Raw genomic sequence first — 12262 nt, forward strand, 5'->3', positions numbered from 1 at the left:
CGTTTCTCTTTCCGCTAGCCGCCACACTCCTGCTTTCGCTCTGCTGTCGGCTCTGTCTTGGCTCTGTTTCTAGCCGCGCGTTCGCGTTTTGCGCAGAAAAGCCGTAGCGCCGTCTGCGGACGCCGTTCTACTCACCGATGGCGAACGTCACTATGAGACCATGATGTCAGTACTCCTCGATCGGAGGGTGGGCGATTTAACTGCGCTAGAGCGGACTCTTCAGTACGCGGACTCTTCAGAACGCATTTTCTCTTAATATAAGTCTCTCCTTGGGACGAAACAAGCATTTCGAGGTTTCTGGGACGGTATTTCAACAGTCCACGTTCACTTAATAGTAACCTTTAGTGTCCCTTTAAGGCAGCCGCATTTTTTTTTTTCGCGAACGTTGGGGACGCAACAGTTTCAACGCGGTGTTCATCAATCGATTCTTTGCAAGGCGCAGATAAATAGAACCACCAATGACTTACATCGTATAAATATACATCAAGTCGGGCATGTAATCTCAGAGTTTTTAGTTTTATTTGGATGGTTCATTTATTCACATGATTACCGCACATCAGAGTGAACGCCCGAAAAACTGAATACGGTTTGTTAATTGTCGTTGCACTGCACTGCACAAAAAAATAAAAAAAATACGTAAGACAATTCAGTTCCCTCAAGAAACGAATTATAAGGGATAGTTCGTGCAAAGTTTGACATACCGGCACCTTTGCCGCTTTTCATGGCACAAGAAGTCTTCCTTCTACGTTAAAACGGTAGCCGTTTAGGCTAGCTGGGATGCTATAATTAGCTAGATCTACAGCGCTAAGCAGAGGACGAGTACACAGCGTCACAGGCGACGACAAGCGCTAACTTCCAGCTGAGCTTTATTGTACCGGAACACGGAAATAAGTAGACGAAGGCAAAAAAAAAACGTGATTAACTAGAGATGAGGCTAAGGAAAGAGCAAAACCCATACTATCGCTAGGTGCGGTCGTCGGCACCCCTTGTACAGCTTTTCCAGAAGGAAGCACAGACGTCTTGCTCTGAGATAAGCCTTATTCGCGTGTCATCTGAGCAGCTTCAACGATGATGCTACAGTGTGGTCGTGCCAGTGTTTATAGAGTATTCGCATGTGTTTGAAAATTCGTCTACATTTGCATGGCCTGCATGTGGGCAGGAAAAGCCATCCTTGCCACTACGGAGACAATTCGCATGTCCTGGTATGCAGGCGTTCGCACATCTGCTGGTATATGACCCACGCGAAATGGGCCGGCATTGCACTATCTTCGGGATCGGCCCACGTATGGGGAGTGCTTAACGCCTGCTTCACCTCCGCCTCTGGTCGGTCCGGCATTGCACTAACTTCGGCATCGGCCCACGTATGGGCAGTGCTTAACGCCCGCTTCACCTCCGCCGCGGGTCGGTGCGGCATTAGATATCTTAGGGATTTGTATTCCACACCTAGCGCACATTCGACCAAGCTCTTCCCGCGATGAACACTGCAACTATCCGACTTTCTCCCAGGGACCGGTTAGTTTTGCAACGGTAATTGATTTGAAAGGGGCAGAAAACACCACACCGAACGCCAGCCCGTTGTGCAATCTTTTTCAACCAATGGAAAAGTGTGTGCTTCGCAGGAATGACAGCCTTTTCCTGTGCCCAGATTTTCTATCACGAAGGATACACCTCCGCGGTTGGAACGATTAACGCTTCTGGATAGTCTGAAGCCTTATTAAGGCGGGATAGATACTTGAGCTTCAAAGCAGCTGGGACGGTGCAATGGCAACATCGGTCTGAGGCATTCGAAAGGCAACAGTGTGCAGTACCTCGCTTCCCTCTACCATTTCATCGCCCTCTAGCGGATCCCTAAATGTTTTTCTTATTTTCGCTTGGCACTAACGATTATTCTGGCAATCACGTCGCTGCATCCACGATGCCAAAACTCACAGCACCTTTTCCCACGTCCTCGCACTACCACTCGCTTGGGAAAATTTTCCACAGCTTTTACTCCGTGGCTAGATCCACTCTACGACCAGCAAAAATTTAAGACCGCGACAATCGCATTCTGATGGGGCTGTAATGGGAAAATCCCCATTTGCTTGTTGTGAACGCGTGATCAACAATCCAACGTGATCGAAATCAACTCGAAGCCCCCTAGTACTCTCATCATGGCGCATGTGTTTCCTCGGCACATTAAACCCATGGCTTGATTCGATTCGGTGAACGGCTTTGAACACATGTGAACGTGCTCGTCATGGGAGCAGCATTGCTACACCTGCCTAAGCGAGTTGTTCAGTATATGTACGCGCTGTTACGTGCTAGGCACTGGCATTAAAGAAACAAAGAAATGGCACGGCACTTCGGCTACGATTCATTTCTTGAGAACGCAGTGTGCCTTGTTTTGTCTAAGCCGCGGCTAGATATCTGTCCTCAGATGCTCACTCTGGCGAGGCATATATCAGCTTCGCGCTAAAGCGATTTCACGAACCGACACATAGTAAATATTTTATTGATAAAAGAAAAACAAGGCGAAAAAAGGCATCGTATATACTGTGCCTGACGAATGATAAATAGGTCAGCGTACCTTCCGCAATACTTCATAGCACGAGGGTATCATTTGAACATTGAATAAGGCAAATGATGCTCACATCGTTACGCTTCGTGAAGCCACCGAAGCATAAAAAAAAAGGTTCTGTATTCGACATACGTAAGCCCATGTAATCAAATGCATTTGCGTGCGTTCGGATTCTAATCGCCAGAACATGATCGAGTCTCTGAAAGGCGTACGAAATGTCTGCAAGGAGATTCATCGCCGACGAGTAAAACTTGTGTTGCACCGATACAGGTAAATTTGCAGCTGTCTTTGCTAAGCAGCCGAAGCACAAGTGAGCCCTCGTAGGAAGTTCCTCCACAACTTTACTATGATTGCACTGGCAATAACAAAGCGACATATGTGCTAACACCGTACTATATATACATACCTAAACGACGTCGCTATGTCTTGAAATCTCGCGAAATAATACCTGAAGCTACAATATTTACACGTAAATAGGCCCAATACAAATACAGATCGAAATCTATATATTGAATTCGGCTAGAAATAAAAGCAGCGGACACTCGCTGTCGAGATGCCGGTGTGAGGAAACATGGCAGCAGTACCGAGCGACGTGCCCTTCGTGCTGTCTATCGCTTTAGCGTAAACTGAGCGGCGAGAACACACCACGCGCAAAGGTATGAGCCGTCGGCGCACCCCAACGCTGATCGCTTTCAATATATGGTCCGTACGGTCGCGCACGGCTGCGCAATACGAAGTTGCTGCCAGAGTACTACCACAGAGAAACAAATTCAACAGGGGACACGGCGAAAACTGGCAACAGGAAACACGTCAAGCTCTGCGTTCACGCCATCCGTTAGTTGACGCGCGCATCGAGAAAAAAGGATGCGAAATGACCTTATAGACAGCGTTTTATTTTTGATTCTTTCACGCTAAAAATGAAAAGTTCTTGCGTATGAACGAACCTTTACTTTGTGACTTATTTTCCTTGCGTTACCTAGCCAGAAGCTAACGGCATGCCAGACACGCTGACGAAGCGAGCGAGGCCGGCTGCGCATGTGAAGTTCGCGTGTTCGCCTCTTTTGGATGTAGCCTGTTTGTTGGGATCCCGGCGTGTTCTTGCGTTCCTTCCGCACTTCGACACGGCACGACTGCAAAATTGGATCACGGAAAGGCGAGAAATTTTGTTTGACTGTCTGCGACGCATTTTAAGCAATTTAGGCTTTTACGGCACGGAACAGAAGCTCGTGACGTATAGTTCGCGAAAAACAGCTCGGTCATCTTGGCATAGTTAACTTGAGGTAATGACTCATTCTGGGAGATGTTTGCGATACTTTCTGTGAGCCCCAACATTACTGTAACATATTCCGGTGTTGTCTGGGCACGCCACGCTCGCCGCACCCGGCTTCCTGACGCAGTTAGCGAAAAGGAGCTCGGGTGTGTGACGCAGCTAGTTAGTTTCGCGTGTACTGAATGTTACTGGAACTATATAGGAAGGAACAGCGCCAACCAAGACGACCACGAGAGGGAGAACGACACAGGACAGGCGCTTGTCCTGTGTCGTTCTCCCTCTCGTTATCGTCTTACTTGGCGCTATACCTTCCTCGTTCAAGTGTGCATCATCTAGCCCAAATGAATGTTGTTCTGAAACACGAATCTTACTGGGACAATTTTTGGCGCTTTCTCTGACCCCCAACGTTATTGTACCTAATTTCGATGCTTTTTGTGGTACTTTTGAAGCGCAGTGGCCGCACCTGGTGTTGTGACACAATTAGCGAAAAGGAGCTCGGTTGGGATGACAGTTTCATTTATTGATTGATTATTATTACTCATCTTAGCCCCCACTCCTGCATTACAAAGAACTTTCGGGACAAATAGGCAAAGGCTAGTGATAGGTCCGACATTATATATATATATATATATATATATATATATATATATATATATATATATATATATATATATATATATATAAATATATATACACATACATACATATATATATATATATATATATATGTATGTATGTGTATATATATTTATATATACACACACCGGCAACAACAACAAACAGGAAAAACATGACAATGAGTGAAACAGGAAAGTAAGTGGTGTGCTTTTCCCTGCAGCAAACTGGAACTAAACTGAAGTGCACTAGGAAAAAAAATAAAAATAAAAAATATCACGCATGGCAGATTTTTTTTTTTTATATACACAGGGCATGCATAGACTTCAGAGTCACAGTAAAGCTTTTTGCACGTGTGAGAAAATATGGAATGCTGTGTCATGCAGTGTAGAAGGAAAGAAACTAAGAAGTGAAAAAAGACATCGGGATTCAAGATGGTACAAGAAAGCGGAATAAAACTTTGCGTTATATACCAATTGAAATCTTGGACGTTGCAGTGAAGGGAAACAGAATATGTAAGTTTGTAATCTGTAATGTCTGAATGATGAAAAAGAAGATCACGTAAGCGAAAGCAATTGCAGATAATATTCTTCAATTCCTAGGAAAAGTTTTGAGAATGTTTTATTTTTGGTGGTATACTGCTCCATATTTCTACGCCAGCAAATTCTAGTACCCTTTGACCATAAATGTTGCTACTGGGAGGAAGATTAAAGTTACCTATTGTGACATATATAGTGGGGCGGGCTGATGCCTGAAACAGAGCAGCCGGACAGGGATGGCTAAACATTACGACGTTATATGCAATCTGTGCAATTCGTAAGTCGCGTAGCTGATAAAACGGTAAAATTCTGAGCTCTCAAAAGAAAGGCTTGCTTGAAGCGGTGTAAGTAGACTGTGTCATTATTCTAACTGCACGTTTTTGTTATATTCTTATGGGATAAATATACGTTTTAAAAATGCATCCCCAAGTTTCAATACGGTATAGAATTAAGGCAAAATAAACAATCCGCAATATATTGATTTCAAAATAGTTCCATGTTTCTGCAAAAAGAAAGATCTGTACTGCCGAAGTAGAACTATTTATTAATAGCTGCCTTCTGCGACAAAATAATTCATGTAGATACCTTGGTGTAGTTTTTGATAAGTATATGCACTGGCACGAACACATTAGTGGAAAAATAGCATCCGGGTGCTATTTTGGAGCCAACATCACTGATGTGTTCTTGCCAGTGCATATACTTATCAAAAACTACACCAAGGTATATATATGAATTATTTTGTCCCACAAGGCAGCTAATAATAAATAGTTCTACTTTGGCAGTACAGATCTTTCTTTTTTTGTGTGTGGAGAATGGAACATAACATATTTTCTTCTTCAAGTATTGACGGTAATCTTGTTGGCCAAAAACCATTTGGAAGTTCTGTCGAGCTCAGCGTTAGCTTTTGCCGCCAATTCTCTAAGATTTTCGGCTGTTGATACAATGCATGTATCATCGGCATACATGATAATTTCTGCATAGTGTAACAGTTGGCGTGTACTGAATTCCAGTGAGACAAGTTTGTGACGCTTTCTATGGCCCCGCAATATATACTTTCTTTCGGTACTCACGCTTGTCGAAAACGCGACGAGCGATTGCCAAGAGTGATAACACGGGAGTGGGGTGCTTGCGCCGGCAAAACGCCCAAAAGAGCTCAAAAACCAGGAACTTGAATATTTGTCTTCTGAACGACTGAAAACAGCCTTTGCATGCACGTATTTGTCTTGCGTGCGAGCAGAAGGCGTTCTGCAAGCTTCTAGCATGGTGGCCTGTGTTGTGACCACCGCTGTGTATGTAGCGTACCGTCACGTCGGCTGAGTCCAAGTTGTTTTGGAAACGCGCAGTCGCCCGTATATTTGTGCTTTAACATTGCAGGAAATAGTGCCCGGGAATGGGGGAATGCTTGGAAATCAGATGTTTTCTTCGTATTTTATGGTATTGTTTGGGATGAGTCGGGTACATTCTACGGCATGCGTCATCATCAGCAGCAGCATCAGAATCATTGGACTGTTTTATGTCCCCTGCAGGACGAAGGCCTCTCTCTGCGATCTCCAATTACCCTGTCCTGCCCCAACCGGTTCCAACTACTGCCTGCGAATTTCATAATTTCACCTTCCCGCCTATAGCCTTCTGCCGTCCTCGACTGCACTTCTTTTCTCTTGGCGCCCATTCTGTAACCCTAATGGTCCATCGGTTATGTAACCTACGCATTAGATGACCAGTAAAGCTCCATTTTTTTTTCTTAATCTCAATTATGATATCGGATATCCACGCGTTTGCTCTCTGATCCGCACCGCTCTCTTTCTGTCTCTTAACGTTACGCCTAACATTCTTTTTACTATATTTGCGATATTCACTACTATATATTTACTACTATATTTTACATTATTTACTAGCAAACTAATTCCGCTAAATAGCTTAGTTTCAAGTCTTGCGACACATGTTTGTAATCGCCAGTTGAAGGAAACCATCGCATTAGTCTAGTCTAGTGCTTACATGTGTCAAAACGGCTATGTAGATTGAAGTCGCTGGCGTCAAATTTAAATTATCTGATTACGAGCGCGGTGCCTCGTAACGCGACTCTCTGTCGAATCCTTTGTGACGTAAAAAAACGTTGCGTAAAGTGAAGCGGCCCCCGTTCTTAATCCGACTGCTCCTGTGCACAGCTGCCGATTGCATGCATCCGCCGCTTCGGGAGCAGGGGTCGGCCGCACTGATTTATCGCGCCGTACGGCCCAGCTTCATTTCACGCCGCCCCGCTGCGTCACATCCGGCTGCGCTACGTCACTGCGACTCGCGCTTTACGGGGCGGCGTGCGTAATCGACTAAATTGAAGGAATTTGCCAGATGCCAGATATTTTCGGTTTCCATGGCCGTTTCCAAAGTAGAAACACGGAACTAGACTGTAGTGAATCCCCTTCAATGTTACAGTACAAGAACTTGGCTTAAAATTCGTAACAGAGAAGTTAATCATGTAATTGGTTTAATTAGGGAACAAAACGCTTTTCTTTTTGCAAATGATGTCGAAAAAGCAGAAAGTTATTCTTTAGTGACGCGATTGGAGTAAATTTTGTATTTCCTTTATTTCCTTACGAACGTGCTCGAATTAAAAAAATATATATACATACATATTATTCACATTCCCTCCGCTCTATCTCCATGGAGCGAATGCAGGATTCTGTAGTAAGTAAATAATAAATAAACGTGGCTGCTACGTAATGCGTGTGTTGTTATGTGTGTCCCATTGTGGGCCGCCATCGTGCCAAAAGAATCAAAATTTCCAAGGGAAATTACTGATGAATTGTGACAGGTCTAAATTGTCACCTCTCAACGTTCTGCGCTTAAATCAGACACTATTCATGAATTCAAAGATGGTTGCATAGATAGATAGATGCATAGATAGATAGATAGATAGATAGATAGATAGATAGATAGATAGATAGATAGATAGATAGATAGATAGATAGATAGATAGATAGATAGATAGATAGACAGACAGACAGACAGACAGACAGACAGACAGACAGACAGATAGATAGATAGATAGATAGATAGATAGATAGATAGATAGATAGATAGATAGATAGATAGATAGATAGATAGATAGATAGATAGATAGATAGATAGATAGATAGATAGATAGATAGATAGATAGATAGATAGATAGATAGATAGATAGATAGGCCACGGCCAGTGAAAACATAAGGTAATGTGGTCAACCGGAGTTCGTTTATTGGACACAATACATTCGCGTCCTTCCAAGCACCCAGGAGTCGCACTTCGGTGTAATTGCGGGTGCGCAGACGTACCTTGGCGATGCCAGCGAGCTGGTGCCTATTTTCCTTCTGGGCGCAGGCGTCACCAGGGGCGTAGTTCTTCACCCGCTTCCATGAGTCGGTGTGCACGTAGTACCAGCGGCCGTACAGACCCACGGAAACGGACAGCGCCGCCGTCTTCACGCCCTTGTTCCGCATCTTGTCCAGGTCGCCGGCGTGCCTGATTGCAGTAAACTGCGCACGTGTTGCCGCGGTGTAGAGAGGGGTTGTAGATGTCACGTGATTAGGCGTTATCATTCACGCCCTCGCATTGCTACGCAAAGTCGATGGTGGTCGGTATCGACAAAGCAGTTATAGTAGACTCGACCCAGTTATTCTCGAGCTCCAAACTTCGTTTATATAACACAGCGCGGTATAGGTCCGTGGCGTTGGCGTTGCGCTGCCAAACTTGGGCTCACGGGTTCCATCGTGGCTGCATGGACGCATCCCAACGGGGTCAGAATGCGGTAAGGATAACGTTCGTGCTCGGCACATTGGGTGCACATTAGAGAACCCCAGCTGGTCAAGCTTAATCCGCAGTTCCCCAGTAAGGCGTGCCTCATTATGATCCCAGGAATGTACTTTTTTTTTCATTTCTCTCCTCTTTAATGGTTTTGATTTCTGGCATGCGTCCAACAGCTCCACATAACCACAGCTGCACCGGCCAACACATAAAACGGGGGAGACGCCACCACCTTTGAGAGGGAAGTATAGAAATCCCATATTCATAAGCCTACAACGGGATGCATCGTTATAGAAACATAGTATCGATACAAACGGGGCATTCATATAAGCAAAATTTTCTTCGCTTTTACTGAGCGCAGCTGGGTCACCTTTGCATAATGCGCTTATTCACGCTAATTATGACATCATTCTCGGTTGTCACATTATAATGCCAGAGGCTCTGCAAATATCACTTCTTCAATGACGCTTATAAGGGCATAATAAAAAAAAAACGACCTTCGTTGCACGAAGTGAGCTCGCATTTAGCGTGAGCGTACTTTCTCTCATTTCTGCTGTCATTGTTTATCTAATAATTCTCTGATTGTTCATGTTATTGTTCCCCTAAGTATTTCTGTTATTTTTCAGCCCACTTCAATATAGCACAATTACTTCGAATATTAAATGACTGTTTTGTTTCACATCTCATTTAGTAGGATCCGCTGCTGGTGCTTCTTCATCTTCCGACTAAAGCGACGACTTCGGCGTAGGTAAACTAACGTTGTTCTAGACTTCTAGACGGCGCTGGCGTTGCATGTCAGTCCTTCTAAGCTCATCGTTAAGCTGCAAGATCATGAGAAGCACCCGCTCCGTTTAGACTACTTCACAGCAATGGAGCACCGACTGTTCTTTCCACTTGTGGCTATGGTGTTGACCTGCTAAGCACGAGGTCGCGGGATCGAATCCCGGCCACGGCGGCCCGCATTTCGATGGGAGAGGGGAAAGCGAAAACACCCGCGTACTTAGATTTAGGTGCACGTTAAGGAAACCCTGGTGGTCAAAATTTCTGGAGTCCCCCACTACGGCGTTCCTCATAATCGGATCGTGGGTGTGGCACGTAAAACCCTATAATTTTATTTTGAATTTTTCTTTTCTTTCCAAGCGCCGATGCAGAAGAGACTATGCGCCTCTCCGAGCCGCGAATTGTATCTAGCGCTGAAGCCATGCACTCCTGGCAGTGTTAGGTGAGCCGATGACGTCATCCGCAGCGCCGCTTGCCTGTTCTTATCTGCGCCATCGACCGTCCCCCGTGACAGCTGCGCGGCTCACCTCATTCTTGGGGTTGTGCGAACTTCTATCGCCGAGCTTCGTACACCCGCATCGCGAACCTTCAAAAACGGGGCAATATAGGCTCACGCGTATAACAGTCGTACCGAAGGAGATACTCAGGTGATCACATGAGAATCAATACTGCGTAGCGTGCCAGACCTTGTCATCCTCCTAGTATGAAGCTGCTTCTAAGTTCTATTGTGTAAAAACGTGCTCATATAAAGTATAGTTTCTCAATTGAGAAAGCAGGCGCCCCCTAGAACTCTGCAATGTATTGCCTCTAATTGCGCGCCTCTCCCCCCCCCCCCGCAAAACAAAAGAGAAAAGAAAGAACAGTCTCAACAACGAAAACATATATCGAGGGCTACGCTTCCGTGTGCCGCATGAGCTGTAAGTCATAGCAGAAGTCACAATAACTTCACGATGTCCCTGCTCAACTCATGCACTACAAAAAGTATAAAGTGAATCGAGTGTAAGCGTAGCATTTTTGAATACGGCTCCTATTTCTACTACAAAATCCATGTAGCCATTACGAGAGACTGTTAAGTTATTATTACGCGGATTATATACTTCAGATATTCTGCCTTTATTCTGACCATAATACAGGGGAATGTGGTATTGAAGCTTTCTCACCAAGTTGATGTAGTAGACGTATTTGGTCTTAAGATCCTGTGGTACTCTCAGTAGATTCGGTGGCAAAATTCTGCAGGCGTTAAAATGGCTGTCCGGATCGTATAGGTGCGCTTTCGAGATGAATAGATCCGGCATAAGCACGGTCCTAAAAAAAAAAAGAATTGAAACAGTGTGGTGAGCTGCGAAGCATTAGATGAATCCTTCATTCAACTTCTTTATCAAGTTCACTTGATGCTCACAATTATCAGCATGTATAAAAACCTACATTGTTACGTTTGGTTACAAATTTTGTCAACTACGGTTGAGTGAAGTAACTTCATTTCGGTCCAGAGAAGACGCATGGGAGACCCCGCGCCACCCGGCTAGTCCCACGTAGGAACCGCCAAGCCGAGCTTGACGGCCCGATCGCGGGCACTCTGGACGGCCAGGGTTTGGTCGTTGAGTTCGGGGCTGCCCAAGAGCGCTGAAGGAGGAGCCGATGGCGGAGCCGCTGAAGGAGGAGCCGCTGAAGGAGGAGCCGATGGCTTCACACTCCCACAACACATGGTCCAATGCTGCCCTTAGTCCACAGGCAGGGCAGCCCGCACTGGGATATCTTTCAAGGTATATGGCATGAAAAACCGCAAGGTTTGGGTAGGCATGGGCTTTTAAATGTCGAAGGGTAACCGCCCGCGCCCTGCATAAGGCGGGGTGCGGGAGGGGGAATGCCCGTCTTGACTAGTGTGTGGTGATTCCATTAAACGTAAGCAAGGGTTCCCCGCGGGGTAGGGGGACTGCTGAGGCGGCGCGGTCAGTGAGTCCTCGCGCGGCCTCGTGTGCGCCCTCGTTAGGGTTAGAGGGAGAACCCTCTATCGACCCCAAGTGAGCGAGAAAACAAATGAGAGAATGCGGAGAGATACTTTTGGCGCTTTGGAGAATGCGGAGGGCCTGGGGGGAGACCATACCGGTTTGGTAGGCCTTAATGGCTGCCTTATAATCACTATATATTGCCTCTCTGCGACCATCGAGCACAGCCAGCGCGATTGCAACCTGTTCGGCTAACACGGGCCTCGAAGTGCGTACCGTAGCGCAGCAAGTGAGCCTTGAATTGGAGTCTACGATGGAGATGGCGAATGCCTCTTGTTTGACATATGCCGCGGCATCCACGAAGCTTGCCTCAATGTGGTTATTGCGGACATGCTCGAGTAGAGCTGTAGCCCTGGCCCGACGTCTGCCGACGTTGTTTGCGGGGTGCATATTGCGGGGAAGGGGCGCGATGTGCAGTTGAGACCTGATGTCGCAGGGAATCCGCACGGCGTCAGGGCACTGGTCGACAGGATTGAGGCCCATCTCCTACGGTTGAACGTTATGCATTGAAAATAAAGGACGAAGAGGTCACAGCTGACGTGAGAACACCATCATACCCCTGTCACACGGCACGTGTAATGTCATTCGCAGCCAATGAGATTATGTCTCGATGCTATTTTTATTGCTTCTACACGGGCATGCTAAATTAGATTCGCAGCTAACGCTATTCACCCATTCAACGAATTTCCCTAAGTCATGCAAGTGCGACTTATGTAAT

At 45.8% G+C, this 12262-nt stretch overlaps 1 protein-coding gene across 6 annotated transcripts in view; it reads right to left on the reverse strand.

Moving 5' to 3' along the window:
* The window catches only part of LOC139061340 (uncharacterized), a 109928-nt gene that overhangs the window by 21498 nt on the left and 76168 nt on the right, over nucleotides 1-12262 (reverse strand). For all 6 annotated transcript variants that reach the window (XM_070541252.1, XM_070541250.1, XM_070541253.1 and 3 more), the window contains 2 exons: nucleotides 10699-10843; nucleotides 8290-8490 (listed from right to left, as the gene is read on the reverse strand). In XM_070541252.1, coding sequence (XP_070397353.1) covers nucleotides 8290-8490; nucleotides 10699-10843 — 346 coding nt within the window. The remainder of the gene's footprint in view (nucleotides 1-8289; nucleotides 8491-10698; nucleotides 10844-12262) is intronic.

Source organism: Dermacentor albipictus, chromosome 6 (genome assembly GCF_038994185.2).
Source record: "Dermacentor albipictus isolate Rhodes 1998 colony chromosome 6, USDA_Dalb.pri_finalv2, whole genome shotgun sequence".
Taxonomy (NCBI): Eukaryota; Metazoa; Arthropoda; class Arachnida; order Ixodida; family Ixodidae; genus Dermacentor; species Dermacentor albipictus.